General features: G+C 50.3%; 1 protein-coding gene across 4 annotated transcripts in view; it reads right to left on the reverse strand.

The window, feature by feature from the left end:
* LOC105560995 (retinoic acid receptor RXR) overlaps positions 1-17,852 on the reverse strand; it is a 92,725-nt gene that overhangs the window by 12,739 nt on the left and 62,134 nt on the right. For all 4 annotated transcript variants that reach the window (XM_012010599.1, XM_012010597.1, XM_012010598.1 and 1 more), the window contains 2 exons: positions 7,039-7,165; positions 6,255-6,416 (listed from right to left, as the gene is read on the reverse strand). In XM_012010599.1, the coding sequence (XP_011865989.1) occupies positions 6,255-6,416; positions 7,039-7,165 (289 nt within the window). The remainder of the gene's footprint in view (positions 1-6,254; positions 6,417-7,038; positions 7,166-17,852) is intronic.

Below are 17,852 nucleotides of genomic sequence, written 5' to 3' on the forward strand. Positions count from 1 at the left end.
TTAAAACGGTGCAGTAAAGACTATTGAAACTTGGTAGATATTTTCATCTATTTGTATACTAGATGTATAAAAAAAATTCAAAACACTGGTACTATTTCTTCTACATTTTTTTAGCTGTTTTATCCGTGAAGATCGGCTTTTCCCATAAGAGTACGTGTAAAATCAGTGTAAATTAAAATAGTTATATCTCAGCAACTGTTTAGTGGATGCATTTTTACTTTTCTGCAATAAATTAGGAAGACTAAAAGAACAATTTCACAAATTTTTAGCCACTTTGTACTATTTTGAAGATAGGTCCGATACATCCTTAATTACAAAACACATTGGTTTATTTTGTCAAGAGATAATGACAACTTTTCTGTCACTGGCTGGACCAACAAAATGTCGGATACGCGGAAAGGACGAAACGAATGACGGGGTGGACCTTACTAGTTGTAGCATGTTATTGTCGCAATTTGCGAGAGGAGGCAAGGCGGTTCTGCATCATGCAGGGCGTACCAAGATGTCCGAATGTTGGAGGCGCGATCAGTTCTTATCGGAGCGAGCTCCCCCCCCCCCCTTTCCGCGCGGTTAATTACGCGCGCGAGACGGGCAACAAATTGCCCCGGGTATTTTTAATGAGATTAATTAAGTCCCCGCGCGCGGGAAACTCGTATCCGCGCGTCTGGTTACGGGTCGGCTGTTTTTTTCGCTTTAAAGGGTCCGACGGGTCCCCTCGCTGAATCGACCGCGTTCCCGCCCCGCGTCATTTTTTCGTGATGGAAGATCCTCTAGCGAAGGTCTCGAAGAGCTGACAACGAGCGCCTCGTTGAATTTTGCGTTCTACAAAAGCGTTTACTCCAGATAAATAATCGGGACACAAGTCTTATATTCGTATAGGTATTCGTATATTCAAAGAAGAAGTTACATCTTCAAAAATACAGAATATTGTTCGGACTTGAAGGATGTAATCAGTCATTTTCAACGCAAAGCGAATTTTTAACGAATCTTACAGCCTAAATGTCGATTAAAATGTGTCTCGCGATTATATTTCTCGATTGTGCAAGTAAATTAAATATCTCTTTTGGAAGAGAGAGAAAGAGGGGGGGGGGGAGAGAGAGGAAAAGAGGAAGAGACGGGAAGCTGCAGCAAGCTATTCTTGCCAATCTCGAAGGCGTTTTGTCGGTCGAGGAGGAACGAGCAGCACTGGGTTAAAGGGTTAATTAGCCGCCACTGGAGCAAAGTGCCTATATACAACGAGAGGAGGAGAGGGAGGGAGGCTCCCCTCCGCTCGTAGGAACTACGGGTGGGTAGTCGTCCTAACCTCGTGAGCCAACAGCAGCAAGTCCAAGGTTGATGGGGCTCTGATGCAACGCCGAGCGTCGGCAGCCGGGCCGGCCTGCAGCTCGGCGCAATCATCGCGGCACGAGGGACGAAGGGAGAGGAGGACGGGAGGAAAAGCGGGGCGAGGAGGAGGGAGGAGGCACGCTGGCCGTCGCGCATCGGGATTCCCCGCACGCCCGGCGTGCACCAGCCGCGTAGACCAGCGATCGACCTCGGCGTTGAGCGCTCTAGCAGCGAGAATTGCCGACCCCGAGGTCGCTCCGCGATTCGCGGAAATTGGAGCGGAATTCGTGATATCGAATGCATTTTGGCATGATCGCGGGATTCCGCGGAGCCTCGCCGCGGCTCGCGAGAGCCGCCGAAAATATGCGCGGCGCATTGGAAATGCATTGGAAACGGTATAATAACAGGATACGTCCGTCGGAAAGTCAATTAGGTGAATAGAGGAACGGTACCGAAATTAACACGAAGCGATCTCGTTGATCGATACGCGAGCCTCCGTCCGTAATACCCGGCAACGTTTCACAAAGATTGCTCGCGGTAAAATCCTCGGGAAGACCCTCGGACGAAAGGGGTACCACGCTGCTGACTTTACGAGGGAAAGTGTATCGTACATTCGCGCGCACCGGCGTCGCCCCCAGGTCGTTGTCGAGCGGATCAACCGTTTTTATCAAGCAGGCACGTTAAGGCCTGTGTCCACCATGCTAGAACTTGGTCCAAGTTCTAGTTCCGCTTTTATGGAATAGCTGCAGGTTGATTGGCTACGCATTTCTCGAAACTAGAACGTGGACCAAGTTCCAGCATCGTGGACGCAGGCCTTTAGGAGATCGAAATACGGAGCGGATGCCTATAACTCTCGGAATATGGGTGTCCCAACGTAAGACCCACGAGACCCTCCCGCCCTCCTCCGCTACGTTACTCTGGTCGTTACGCCGCGGTAACTCACGGGTTAAATTAGAAAGTCGATACAAGTTTTAATTGGATAAGTTACTTTGAGAATCTAACTTTCCTATCTGAGCCGTTTCGTAAAGCCACCGCCGGGGAAAATGTTAACGGGATCCATCGTCGGAATGAAATTCGGGGGCACGCCCGCGGCACGTGAACTGATATCGACGCGGCAAGACAAGGTTCTACCTTACGGTGAACTCAGTTCCTAAGGCGTGTTTATAATCAATTCTTATATTTAACTTTGTCTTAAATGTACCTTAAAGTCCGCGCGTACCTGCGGCTTGTGAACTAATCGCGGTTAAGATACCTTGTCCAACCGAGGCCCGGTTTCACCAAGGTCGCTCAACTTTAAGCTCAGCTTAATTCGGTCTTTGTCTCATTCCAACTGTTAAGCCTAATCTACTATGTGCTCTTTGCGTCTAGAAACTTTCTATTTTGTAGCCAATAAATGCATTTAAAAAATGTGTGCAAGGAGATCAATTGTACATTGTCGATAAACTTTTTTAAAGCGCATTGATTTGCTTGTACAAAATAGAATGTTTCTAATTGCAAAAAGTACATTGTAGATCAGATTGAAAAGATCCCAGGATCCTGTGATTACATGGAGCACACGTGAACGCAAACATCGTACAAGATAATTTCCATGCCGTCGCGTAACTATTAAACCTAATCTCAATGTGCACTTTGCGTCTAGAAACATTCTGTTTTGCAGTCAATAAAATACGTTTGATTTGTATATTATACACTGTACAATCGTACATTGTCGACAAATTTTTCAAGCGTTCCGATTTGTTTATATAAAATAGAATGTTTCTAGATGCAGAGAGCACACCGTTAGATCAGGTTTTGGAACAGTCGATTTCGTTTCCCGAGCGACGTTCTCTCTTCGGCGGTTACGAAAGCCGAATAAGACCCGGTTTCACCAACGTCGCTTAACTTTAAGCTTATTAGTTTAATTCGTTCTTTTTCTCTTTTCAACCGTTACGCTAGAAAGAGACGAACATTAAACTAACAGCGAATTCGGTTGCTTGCACTAGTGCGCACTGAGTGCACGCTAAGGCTTGTTTACAATCAATTCTTATATTTAAGGATCGTCTTAAATGTCTTTTGAAATATTTCGTAGCCAGTAAAATGGTCTGTATAGCATCCACGCGGATCATTGTTCGGTTAAATTATTTTTGAACATGTATTGAAGACAAAGTTAAATATAAAAATTGACTACAAACAGGCCTCGGTGTGCACTCAGTGCGCAACTAGTGCAACCAGCCGAATTCGCTATAAGCTTAAAGTTAAGCAACGATTGGTGCGAAACCGGGCCTAACGCGCCCGTTGACGAGGAGGCGCGGAAACGTCGCTGCTCGCGCGACACGCGTTCGGGCGAGCGGAGCGGCTCGCGTGCGCTCGCATAATAGTCCGTCGCAGATGTTTCTTTCTTTTCAGCGATGCATTTTCGCGGACGCGCGCACGCAACGCGGCGGTTCGCCGCGACCGGACCTGTTGCAGCTGCGGCACGAAAGACGACACCCGCGGGGCCCGTCCTCGCGACGCGGCCGACGCGCGGTGTGGAGGCTCTTTTACCCTACACTATCGCGTTTCCTCGCCTCGCGCGAGACGCCCCGCGTTACGTGTCGTCGCGTTTGGTTCGTCGACATTTTTATTATTCCGCCGGCCGACGACGGTTCGACGCACCACGCCCGATTATGTAAACGTGACGCCGCATTTGCAGCTTTTTTTCTTCTACGTGTGCACGCAAAGGGGAAAAAAACGAGCGCGAGAAAAAACGACTCCTCCGTTAATAACCCGCGCCGCACGCGCGCGCGCGCGAGTCAAAGTTCAGTGTCGGATTTCCGAAGGACGTAACGCGAGATTCGAGAAATCCTTTTACGCAGCAGCTACGAGGCACCCGAGAACTTCCGAAATAGTTGTTCCAGCCACGTTGCGTAATCCGGTATAAATAATCCGAAGCGACCGCGCGCCGTTATTAAACCGGGATGATCAACTACGTGTCCGACGCCGAAATCCCGTGAGTTTTCAATATTTAAATCATAAGCGTCAAATGGGATCGTAACTTCGCAGACGGTACACGAAACACGGAGGAGCCTAACGCCACCAATCCCTCGAGTAAAGACACGAGACAGCCTCGAGACTTATCGAGCGTTAAATAATTGAGGAAAGGTCGACGGGCCGCCTCCGTCGACGGTCGTCGCTCGAGCGCCGCGTGTCCCGCCGGTAAAAATGCCGGCGAAAATTCCCTCGCGAGGGCTCGGTGTCCGTCCACTCGATTCAATTACTCGGAATCGCGCGCTTACGCTCGTGGCAGAGAACGATTAAGTCTGTCTTGGCGGTAAACGTGAGGCAAGGCAGAGAAAAACTTAGTCGTATACAATATACTTTCACGACTTGACTTTTTCTCTGCCTTGCTTCAAGGACTCCCGTCTACGATGCTTGAACTTGGTCCAAGTTCCAGTTTCGAGAAATGTGTAGCCAGTCACCTTGCAGTTTTTATGAAACAGCTGCAAGTTGATTGGCTATCGTGGACACAGGCCTTTACGTCTACGACTAAAGTCCGGTTTCACTAACGTTGTTTAACTTTAAGCTCATTGTCAGTTTAATTCGTTACTTTCCGAGTCGAAATTTTGGTTCTATGTTGAACCTTTAATTTTATTATATAGTAGGACCTAAGACAGTAAAAGAGGTCAAACTGCGAGTGCAAAATTTACTTCTACTTTAAAACTGATAGTATCGGAAATTTCTACTTTTGCCAATTTAGCATTAAAGTAGATCCTTTTAAGTAGGAGCTAAAGTAAATTTTTAGAATTAAAGATTCAAGGGAGGAGTAAAAAGTATAATGTCATCAAAGTAGGTTATTGCTGGTCTATGAAGGTGTAAATTATCCTTAAAAGTGTCAAAATAGTACCAAAATTTCGACTCGGGCTGCCTCGTTCTAAAGTAACAGTTGGAAAGAGACCAAGAACGAATGAAACTAAGCTTAAAGTTAAGCGGTGCTGGTGAAACCGGGCCTTAAGCGTTTACGGATCGTTTTCTGCCATCAGCCTTGCTCTCGCGACGCCGAGCGCGGGTCGGAGGGTAGCGATAATTGGAAAAAACAAAGCGTCTATCGGCGGTGCTTTATCGCGACGCGACGCGCCGCTATATAGGTGACACAGGCCGGAGCCGCATAGTAAATGGCTCGCTTATTATTACTGCACTCCCCGGTGGAGCTGCCGGTGGACGGATTACCCGCCGTATTCCCCTGCTAACGAGGGTCAGGATTATCAAGCGAATCCGAAGGACCTTGAACCGCCCCCGCGGCGGAAAAGTCATCCGCAAGTACGACGACTACGACGACGGCGAGTTCATATTCATGGGCGCGTATCTGCCTCCCTCTCTCTTATTCTCTCGAATAAATCGCGGGGCCTTTATCGTTCGCGTTCTCTCGCTTCCTTCCCTCGCCCCCGACGCGGAGAGACGCGACGGAGAGGAGCGCGGTAATTATTTTTGCAGTTGGCCGCCGCGAAACGACGCACGACGTGGATGCACAAGGGGATATTCAAACGAGTTTGTTCGCTCCTATTGAAGTCGCCGCGCCGGGAGATTCTCAGCCGCAATCGAGACGCCGCGATTACCCGCGAGCGCGTACATTTCTTGAATAAAACCGCCGCGCGGTTCAAGGATCAAATTTGCATGACAAATACGAGCGCGGGGGTACGGGGGGGGTCTTACTTCATTAAACCTCTATCGGATACGTACTTCTTACGTACAACGACTTCGAGTGTTTTCCGTGGATACCGCGAGATATTCTATGGACAGCGCAAATTGTCCCTCGAACCCTTGACGGGACTCCACCGCTTGAGAACGAAAGGCAAGGGGTGCACCGAGTGGAAGTCAATAAAGATTAATCGAGGTCCGTCCGGCGGAGAGGTATCGCTCGCACTAACGAGCCCTCTCGTTGCGTAACGATACGGAAATGATGATGAACTTACCTGTAAACGCCGTAATGCTTGCCGCTCGCACGGTCGCCGCAGATCGAACACAGATGCTTGCTGCCCGACAAGGGGTGATTAGGCGGATAAGGCGTGACCGTTTTGCTCTGACCGCTGGGCGATGTACTCAGGTGGTTGCTGTGACAACCAGCATTGAAGGGTCTTTACATGCAAAGCAGAGAACGATCGTCTATGAGATCTACGCCGCTACAGCACCGGTAGCATGCACACTTCGAGACGCGTGCCGCGCTAGTTTACAGACGCGCTCCCTCAAATCGCGACGAGCGCGTTACGTCCCGGTGACTCTTGCGATTCTTTTCGCAATGCGGCGTCTACGATGAGATACCTTTAAGACGTAAGATTTAAAAGGATGGCCAATCGCAGCCGATTGTTCTCCTCACGCTCGATTATGATAGGTCACTTCCTTAAATCTTACGTCTTAGGTCCGGTTTCACCAACGTCGCTTAACCTTATCCTCGGCTTAATTCACCCTCTGTCTCCTTCTAAGGCCCGGTTTTATAATTTTCTGGTTAATTGCTAACCGGACAATGAAAAACCGGGCCTAGGGAAAACGGTAAGAAAGAGACGAAGAGTGAGTCAAGCTAATGTTAAAATTCCGTGACGTTGGTGCAGCCGGGCCTTAAACATCAAGACGCCGCATTAGAAGGATATATCGCTAAACCGCGCGAGAATTCTCCTCATCGAGGTCATCCGGACAAATCGAGTCTAGTTCCGTATTAATGTTCGCCAAGGATCGATTTGACTGCGTTACGAGAATATTTACCCTGGACTGTTGGGACCCGACGGGCTGAAGTTCCCCGGGTTGATAAGAGCTGTGTCAGGCTTCAGGTCGAGAGGACTTTGCGGCCCCATCGACGACATCGACATATTGCTGTTATCTAAGTTCAGCCCTGAAACACACGGGAAAAATGGGAATTTACTTCCTCGGTATCTCACACCCTTCGCGCTACATTTATTCTACCAATATCCACATTCGTTTCGCATTCAGCGCTGCGCGCGCTCTTCCGCCTCGAAATTTTCTCAGACGACGTGCAATCGCGCGCGCGAGAGAGAGAAACGCCTACGATGCAAATTGCAGGCAATTCCCGATGTTGCGTGAGAGGCGCATTTATTATGCGATCGGTGCTTCGCGGCAGGTATCCTTTCTAAAGCGGTGAAAGGGCGAGGATCGGCGGCCGGGCGCCTTTTCCGCATCTTCCGCGTCCTTCGGCATTCCTCTCGCGCGAGGACGACGACGGCGCCTTTCGATGGCGAGCGCTACCGATCGGCGCGATTTACAGTCGCGGGCAGACCCGAGACGCGGACGATCGCGCCGACGCTTCCCTCGCGAAGAAAGCTCGCCGTGAGAGAGCAAGATAGGCGGAGCGCGGTTCTGCTCTCGAAGGTCGAGCGGAATTACGCGATCGCGGGACCAGTGCCAAGTACCAATGGCTGCAGGTGCGAAAGCACTTATTTCAGCGTTAACGCGCGTTGAGTTTTGCCCGCCGTCGAGTAGACTCTCGTTATCCGAGAATTCCGTGTCGTGGGCACTCTTCCCTCTCGGCGTCGCGTGAACGCGAGTTCTTTCTCTTGTCGTGGGACGAAGGAGATTGCACTTTACGTGCCGATAATATCTCCGGTATTACAAGCGTAGTAATACGCCACTTAATCGATAAAATTGAATATTTATTGTCTACTTAATTGTGTTCGAGAATGCGCGGCACTGAGTAAGAGTCACCGACGCGGCGGGAAACGAGAAGAAAGAAAAGGGATCTCTCGATTAAACACAATAGCCACCTTTAATTTTACGTATAATCGCACCGCTAAAGTTTACACGTACTTTCGCTCCGAATTCGCGAGCAGCTCGATTTCGCTAAGCGCAAGTGAAGACGCGGTCGACACTCACCTTTTAGCACGAGACGAAAACCGACAAAGGCGCTCGGGCCACCGAGCAAAAATCCTTTATAGTGCGAACGTATTATCTAATGGCCTACCATTGCTGCAAGTTTCATCAAATTCGGAGGTAGCGGCTATTCGGAAGTCTTACCCAAGATTCCACGCTCGACTAGCGGGGTGGATTTACCGAACGCGAGACACAACCGTCGGGAGCGGCGTGAATTGAATCGTTCAAGTAGCACGCGTAATTCATAAGAGCGAAAACGTAGGCGCGAAATTATAGAGGTCTGCCAAATTCGTCCAGAACGGCGTGACATTTTACGGCTTGAAACGTCTGGAAGGATTTCGGCCGTAACACCGGCGGGGACCCTCGAAAGCGAGAGTTGATGGAAACAAATAAATGCCCGAGGGAGCGAAAGCCCACGGAGCGAGGGATCTGTGCGAAAGTGGTCTCCGTACGTAAAAGGGCCCGGTGGTTTCACGCAACTGATTGTGAGAATGCGCGGTTACAGGGACGTCTGTATTCGGGGGGGAGGGGCTTATTTCGTCCGGCAGCGGCGCGCGAGATTGTCCGGATAAAGGCCTTCACCCACGAATCTACTTAACACGTAAACCGTAAGCCGTAGTACGTAAGCTTCGACCACGGTCCACAGTCATCATCATCATTGAAGAAAGATCGCAAAGTGTCAAGTGCTGCCTGCTGTATCTTCGTTTTTCTATTGTATTTACGTTCTATTGTGAAAAGTGAGTAAAACGTTGGTATTTACAATATAAGTTTCGACAAGATAACCTCACAAACAGTCAATGAGCAAATCGTCGATTTGATTTAATCGTATCATCAGTGTCGATCATTTCACGTGAATTTTCTTCTATTTGATAAGCAGTATCTATTATGATCGCTCATTAAAACACAATATATTACCTCAAAATCTGTATAGGTAAACGACATAAACGTAAGAATTTCATCCTTACGAAATTTTTCACCGCTACGGCTTCCGTCTCGCGTAGAAAAATGTAGTGGGGGAATAGTCGATTGGAGGATTTCCTTACGGTTTATGTATTACGTGTTACGTAGATTCGAGTGTGGAGGCCTTAAAGCCTAAAGAGTCTGCAACAAAGTCCTGCAACGCGAATCGGAATACTCGGAGGATGCATGAGACGGCGGACGCCCCTTCTGTCGGACGCTAATTTCACGTCCATTGTATCGTCAAATTTGGCCTGAAAAAGTCTCTCTCGGCATTACAGAGTATTGATCCTCGCGATACGTTCTCCTCCGGCCGCCTCGAGTGTTTATCGGCCGTCTCGGCGGGCGTCTCCTCCCTCCCCTCGCGTAGATTCGTTCTCCCTGGAGAGGGAGAGAGGTCCTTCTCCGTGGCACAAAAAACCAATCCATTCTTGCGCCCAGGCGCTTATTCCCTTTAACGGCGGCGAAGTGATCGATGGAGGTTTACGTTTCACGAGAGAGAGAGAGCGAGAGAGGAAAAAAAAGAATCTTCCCGTAGGGAATTCTCGTCGCTTATTAGCAACAATCCTTATTAGTAACAAATCCTTGGAGACGCCGAGCGAGTCTAAACTAGTCCTTTGATATACAAATACCGGGAACGAAGATAGAACATTAATTATATCGAAAATAATGTCGTCTGTCGTTATTAAAGCACAGCGCTTGCTAAATACCCTGCGCCGGCAATCAGCATAAATTGCTAATCGCGCTGAATATCGCTTTATCGGTAATCGCCGTCTATCTAAAATCGTCGCTCTATCGAGCGCGAAGCGACGCCTTCGCGCCTATTATTGTACAATCCTCAATCAGCAGTAGTAATCGTCTAGCGTCGCCCGAATGGGTCGTCTCTCCCCGACGACCTTGTCCGACCATCGCCGGCATTTTTCACTTTCTATATCCAGGCGGCCGGCCGGCCCATTATTGCCCGACGATGACGAGCCCCCGGGCCTCGCACCTCGGCTCGCGTTTTCTCCGCACCGTGGGAGTTAGGGTGGAACGTCCGGGAAGATAAACGACATTTTAATCGACTCCAGACACGACCGCCGAGGGACGCGATGTTGACGAATGTTCGCGAGACGACAAAGGAAGGAGGCGGCATTAAGCCCCGTCTGGGCGATCCATAATTCGGAGACAGAATTCAGGGCAGAATTCTGCCCACGGTATCGTGGACCGTACTGTAAATACAATCTGCGGAAAGGAGCCTCGTCGGGACTCCACGTTCGCAAATATTCTCACCTGAATTTTGATCTCGAATCGAAGAACTCGTCACCGGACCGTCTTAAGATCTTGCCTCTTCTTTACCCTCGAAAAGTCAATCGGTGCACTATCGCTGAAGGCAGCTACGAGTATAGCACTGAATTATTCATAACTGTGAATCAGTGAATATTCACCGTTCTCAGTGATAATCCACTGATTGACTTTTGAAGAGTAAAGATAAACATTAACAAGTTTATTAAGTGTTTCGCGCGGCTTTAAACCCCGCGGGTTTAATCTCTTTGTGAAAGACGTATGTAAGAACTTGAAGAATTTCCCGACGCGAAGCATTTTTTAATTCCGTCGCGGGTTCCAGGTCGTCTAAAACGGGCTTTATAGGAGGCGGCCGGAGCAACGAGCGTCCGTTCAGACGATTCGCCCGTTGAGGACGCGTCAAGTGCATCGGTAATTGCATGCCTGACGTCATTCCATCACTCTCCGTCTCTCTCTCCTTCTACGCTCTTCCTCGGTTTCTCTCCGATCCATTCGGCCGACCCGCTCGCTCGGAAGCGCATCACTAACCGACAAATGCGCAGCAGACAGACAGATTGGGATTTATGACAGTGAAGCACTGCACCGGGAATGACCGCCAAGAAAGCATCGGCGGTCACTAATCGATATCGAAGGCATCGATTTTTTTTACAACGAGCACCGAGAGTACCCGAAATCTATCATTAACGGATATAACGTTCCACGTACGCAACAATACTTAGAAAAAAAAAGTTTCAGCATCTAACTGAATGTAAATTATCACACCGAGAAAAAAGGTTGATATTCTAATAAATATATTTAGTTAACAGTGTTTCTCTAATTCAAATATATACGTTTTCAATTAAACATACATAATTTATTCAATATATATATTTTTTAATTAACAAATATTTGTTTGACAGCCCGTGACTGCAGCGTATAGTTGAATCGAGAAATATTTTCTTGACTCAGCAGTTTTCTTTTCTCAGTGCACGTACTGGAATCATTTAAATGTAATCGCAACTTGAGTCGCGTATCTAACTGCATTTATTTGAAGAAAAAAAAAGAATAAAAAAGTTCTGTTCTATTAACGACATCCTTCTTCATCGAAGCCGCCCTCGGTCGACGATATACTTGGATAATATCGATTCTTTTTCCAAGACGGCAAACGCCACGCCGCACCGGCGATTATTTTTAGGCCAATGCAACGGCCAGCGGCGAGCGGCCGATGCGCATTACATGCCGCCGGGAGTTCGTGGACCGAGAAGGAGCGGGCGTTCGATCAGGAGAGGGCCGAGCCGGTGGAACGGGGCCACCACGTGGTCGCTCCGGTGACCCACAAAATGATTTATGCGGTCGATCCGGGACCGTGGAGAGTTCGCGCTGGAATTATTCCTCGGGCACTCGGCTCGCGCGCCGGTAATTCGCGATAACGACCCGACGGATCGAAATAGCACGGGGGGGTCCCACCTCCGCCCGATACACCGGTCGGATTTAGCGCTCCCGAGCTCCACCGAGATAAAGAGAGAGAGATAGATCAGCGGACGGATGGTGTCACGGCCAAAGTTACATCCTTATCAAGCCCCACGGGGATCGAATTCGCGAACGATGCACTCTCCCGGTACTACGATTCGTCCCGATACCCCGAGTCCTGGCGAGTCGACACGCATCTCGCCGTCTATCTATCGCGCGTTTCCGCGAACGTTTTTTCTCGCCGACCTGATTACGAGCGGCGTAATGAGCGAGCGAGAGAGAAAGAGAGAGAGAGAGAGAGAGAGAGAGAGAGAGAGAGAGAGAGAGGGGCGGCGGGCGCGACTCCGGGAAGTTTCCTCGTGCGATCTCGCGAGCGATCGCCGTCGCCGTTACGTATACACGCGCGAGCGATGATCTCGCGCGTGCATTCGCTCTCGGCCGTGCGTCAGCGACTCGCTGCGCGCGGAGATGAGTTATACATTGAGGTCGTAGCTCTCGCTCTTCTCGCGGCTGATTTCTATTTCGAGTGCCGGGTTCGTCGTCGCCGTCGTCGTCGCTCTCGCATGCCACTCATCGCTCTTGTTTATTAAGCTCCGCGCCGCTGGCTTAATTACGCAACCGGTCGACCGGCCGGCCGGCGAAGTGACGGACCGAAGGTCGTCGGCAGTCCGCGAAGAAGCGCGGCACGCGAGACAGAGGACGCATCGCGTCGCTGATCGTCGCCGCGGCACGGGCCTGTACTCGAATATCGCTCGCTGACGCACCTCTGCTACCTTCTACCTTTGAACAAGCAGCCCTGTCGCGAGGACGTTATCCGTTCCCGGACGGATTTTAATAACAGAGGACGGTCCCCCATTATGAGACAGGATCCTAACAAGACGTAGTTTCTACTACGTTGATAAGCGTTGGTTCCACTATGAATTTATTGTACTTGGAGTGAAATCTGTTGAATTAAAAATTCATCAGATTGTGTTGAAAACCCGCTATCTCATATTAGAAGCTAATCTCATAATCGGAGACTCTCCTCTATAATAAGAGTTATTCGCGATCTCAGCCGTTAGGAACGACGACACGATTTACGCGTGCTCGTCGCAGGTGCGTCTCGCGTGGAATTGCGTAATATCGGTGGGGGGGAATTCGACGGGAGTCGCGGGAGAAGCGTCGCGTCGTGGAATTACAGGAAAGTCTCTCCATTTGAGATAGCGGAGTTTCCGCTAAATCTATTGATTCCGCCATGGATTTATTGCCATTGAAGTGCACTGAGAGACCCGTTTTGTTGAATGAAACAATATCTAGTTGACTCAACTGAATTTCGTGTTTGGATATGAGCAAGCAAATCTTTCAGTTGATACAACAAAAACATTTAGTTGGGAAATTTGGTTGAGTGAACATGCGCAGAATCCTCTTATAATATTCAACAAAACGATTCGCTCAAATTGTTTCGCTTCATTCAACAAAATAAGTCTCTCAGTGCAGTTTCGCTTATTCTGCTGATTGTCGCGAAAGAACCGAAAGAACCGTCCCGGCTCGCGACGGAGTACCTTATATGCCGGGCTATCGTGATGTTACCTACGAGTTCGGCGGCCATCTAGTGGCGGAATACCGTACTTTGAGATGAACGAATTCGTTATCTCAACCATAAAATTTTGTTCAAATAAACAACTCGTGGAAACAAAATATTTAGTTGTAACATTTAACTTCCTTTCAGCAACATATTTCTCGTTTTACACAAACAAATTACATTCAGTCAGTAAAATAATTCAATGAAATTATTTCGTTTCATTCGACAAAATGGATCTGGTGGAATCAAAGTGGAATCTGTTGAATGAAAAATTTATTGTTAGACCGTGTAACAGCTGCGAAAAAAGATTTGTGATTGAACTTGGACGTTGAAAGTCTACTATCTCATATTAGAATACTATCTCATATTAGACTACTATCTCATAATAGAAGGTTATCCTCCGTACATTTTTCAGGGAACCGCGGCGGCAATGATTCGGTCACGGAGTCGCCAATTAAATTTCCTCGCGACGACGCGATACTCGTTTCTCGCGAGCGAGCGAGCGAGCGAGCGCGGGGCCGAGACCGCGCATTAAGTAATTACACATGAGAGCGAGCGTTGCTGGTCGTAAACGCGACTTGAAGCGTATCGGCGCATGCAGAGAGGGTGGGACGAGGACACGAGAGTAGTCACAAGGCCAGCCGTGCCGGTGTGATGGTACACATTCGCCACGCCGCGCGCTTTCGCGCGCGGACGCACACACGCGCGCACCTATATATGTCCCGGCGGTGTCGGGCACCTTGACCAGACGCAAACACGACGGTGCAACGCTCGAAGATGGACGCGCGCGCGCACACACGCGCACGTGCGCGCAAGCGTATCTGTATCGCGTAAATTTCACGTGCGTCCGCAACGAGACGGACAACGCTGCGGAAAGGTAGAAAAAATGCTGGAGTTCCCCCAATCAGACTCTGGTCAGCGGACGGCAACTTTCGATTGGTCTTTCTATTTCTGACCGCTCCCGAAAGAAGGAAAGAGAAAGCAAAGAGGAACGAGAAGGAAGGAGAAAGAAAGAAAGAGAGAGAGAGAGAGAGAGAGAGAGAGAGAGAGAGAGAGAGAGAGAGAGAGAGAGAGAAATAGCGTATCCTTTTCTCTCGCCAGAACTGGCCGGACTCTGATCGCAGGGACTCTGTGGTAGAAGCCAACAACACCTCGGGAATCGCTCCTCTCCGCGCGACGCCGCGAAACGGCGCGCGGATTTGTCGAATGCGCGTACGATGCCCACCGCTTTCGGCGGTCTTTGAATATTCATCGGGGAGAAAAAAGGTGGTCGTCCGACCTACACCAACGACGGTTCCGACTGTCTGCGTCCCGGCCGTCTCTCGAATCCATATTTCATAGCCGGCGACGCGCACGTCCGCGTGCCCGCGCGGGCTTTTCCCAGACGTTAGTACATTTTCGGAATCAAGGCCGAGGCGCGGAGTGAAAATTAGCGGTCGCGACGCTCGCGCGAGGCTTCCGAGGCGCGGTCTTCGCGACGTGTGCACATCCGCACGCGCGCGGACGCGGCGAACGGAAATTCGATAGCACGTCCGCGAAACGTAAGACTCGCCAAAGGTCCATCCGCGGGTATCGCCGAGCCCCTTCCTCTTTCCCCCCCCGGCTGCGATTACGACGCGCAAATCAGTGCTGATGCGCGCAGAGATCGCGGTAACGCGAGATGAAACAATCACGAAGACGTGGAAGAAGGCGAATTTTTATCAGAGAAACGCGTTCCGCCCGACGCTCTTGCGCATCGCGTTCCCGATTGCGCTATCGCAAATTCGGAGTCCCGTTGCGCGTAACGCGATATACCTCGGGACGCAGCGGCAGCAGCGGCGACGGCCCGTCATTATCAGCGACGGCCGGTGACATGCGCGCGTTGCGAAACTATTCTCGGACGTGGGAGGAGGATGAATATTTATGCTGCCGAGAGAAGAAGCGTCGACAACCTTGAAAACGGCGATAAACCGTTCGGCTGCACCGCTTCATTGCATTCCGCGTCGCCAGGCACGCAGCGCCGCGCCGGCGGGGGGGGGGGGGAGGAGGAGGAGGAGGAGAAGGAGGAGGAGCGGCACCGCGGCAATAAATTCAACGTTGATAATGAAAGTGGATTGCAGATAAGTCGGGGAGTCGGCGGACAACGAACGCCGCTCGTGAAACGGATGACGCGTGCCGCCGACGCGTTGATATTTAGCGCATTAATAAGCAACGCCGACGTGAGAGCCGAGCGAGCGCCCGGCGCGGCGGTCCATTAAGGAATTGAAATGTAATACCCAATTAATTCCAAGTTAGACAGCCGCGTTTAATAGGGCCGACTGCGATACATAAGCGCGGGCTCACACATAATACTCGCTGAAGCTCGCATGATAAATTAGCGTCAATTCGTGGGCAGAGCCGCTGCCGCCGCTGCCACCGTCGCCACCGCCGCGGAACCAGTCCATTAGCGGATCGAGGCATTAAAAGCGCGAATTTCTTTTTTCCTGTTTTCTGCCAAGCCGCCCCCATCCCACCGTTTTGTTTCCCGAGAGAGAGAGAGAGAGAGAGAGAGGGGGGGGGGCTTTTAAAGCCGTCCGCCCAGCCCGTTTGCTCTTCCGTTCGTTTAAAATGCGGACGCGTCGATAGGAGCCGCGCGGAAAGTCGGAAACTGCGAGAAAAAAGGGGAGGAAGAACAATCGGCGCGAGTCAAGATTGCGCGGCATTGTGTAACTGCGATCGACGCGTGTAACATCGCGATGGCTCGGCGAACAAACGCACGAGTCTTATCTGCCGGGGGGGGGGGGGGGGATTAATAACCTGTGATAATTGCACGGCCGGAGCAGGAGCGTCGACATTGTACGCTCAAAGAGCGCCGATTTATCCTTAAATCGCGCACCGCGTTGTGGCCCGATCGGCAATCCGCTCTTTGCGATTAGATACGCTCCATTTTGTGTGCACCCGGACAAAAGATTTAGCTGGGCTAAACGAATGAGACACGTCGCAATCACGTTTCTTGGAATCTACTCGATTTTTATTTACTCGTGCTGGAACATTTGCTAGACTTGAAGAAATAAATTCTCTTAAACATTCCAGCCTCGATCAAGTGAAATTTTGATCAAGGCAAGGAAATCATTTCTTCGAAATTACATCAAAGTCCAGCAAGGTGAAAATTCAAACAAATTTGTTTGACTTCAGACGAACTCTCTTCTGGATGTAAGCGAATCAACGCGCTTGAAAAATTTGTCGACAATGTCCGATTGTATTATACAATGCACAGTGTACATCTTGGCTACCTGTACATACTTTTTAACGTATCTGCTGGCTACAAAGTAGAATGTTTCTAGATGCAAAGAGCACGTTGCAGATCAGGCTCGAAGGATTTCCTAGAAGGAAGGAGAGACACGTCGATTTTTTATCTCACGCGGCTCTTCATCCTATTGTCGGACACAATGCAGCTGGGAAGTCAGCGATGTCTCTCGCGGCACAACAATCGCGTATGAAAGAAGAGTTACACATCGCCGAACTCGCGCGATGTGTAACGACAGCAGCAGCAGCAGCAGCGCGGGGTCGTAATTGGTAATTAACGTCGCGCTAATTCGCCGTGTCCGAACTCGCCGGTCGTGCACGGCCGCGAGAAACTCGCAGCCGTGTTTAATCCACTTTGCGGAATACGCGCGCGCGCGCGTTCGCACGACGGGGCGGCCGACCGATGACATTGAGTTCGTGCAGCAGCCTCAAATGAGTAATAGGAAAGTGCACGAACGTTCGTCATTCCGCGCTAACTTTAGACCGGCGTTAAAGCCACGCCGGTGTGGAGAACAGCTGAATCAAGCGGATACTTGGACACGCGCGCGGTTTACGTTACGTTGCGTACACGGGGACGCGCGTCTACCTTGTCCTTTTGTCGCGACTCCACGGCCGATCCCCGCCGCGATTTTTCTCCGGCGCGGAGACCGCCGAGGCACTTTGTGTAACGACTTTCCAAGCGGACTTGGCGGAGGGAGAGGCGACAAGAAGGCGGAGCGAATCGGGACGGATTCGCGCTCCTCGATTAAATTTCAAGCGAGTGCTTCTTGGGCGGAATCTTAATTCGAGACTAGGGCGCGCGATGTTAAAAATTGGAAAGTTGCCGGGACGCACGACCTCTCGTTCGCTCGCTAAAGGGAAAAAATCGTCACCGAAACGGCCCGAGAAAACACGGTTGGGGCAACATCCGGTGATCTCGTATGTGGGACACTTTGTGTATACACGCGCATTCGAGACGACAGCGACGACGAGGAGTCGTTCTCCTTGTCGCATTATGCTGAATCGCGGCGGATGCGCCGTACAGACGCGACGCGACGCGACGCGACGCAACGCGATGCGACGCGCGTGACGCCCGGCGTCGCACCGGTTACTCATCGCGCGGATATGCAACTCTGCGAATTTCGACGGCGGATGTGATAAACAATGCCGATGCGCGTCCGCTCGGCCTTTGTGGCTCACC

The sequence above is a fragment of the Vollenhovia emeryi genome, unplaced genomic scaffold (genome assembly GCF_000949405.1).
Source record: "Vollenhovia emeryi isolate VEMERY1.0 unplaced genomic scaffold, V.emery_V1.0 DF939215.1, whole genome shotgun sequence".
In the NCBI taxonomy this organism is placed as follows: Eukaryota; Metazoa; Arthropoda; class Insecta; order Hymenoptera; family Formicidae; genus Vollenhovia; species Vollenhovia emeryi.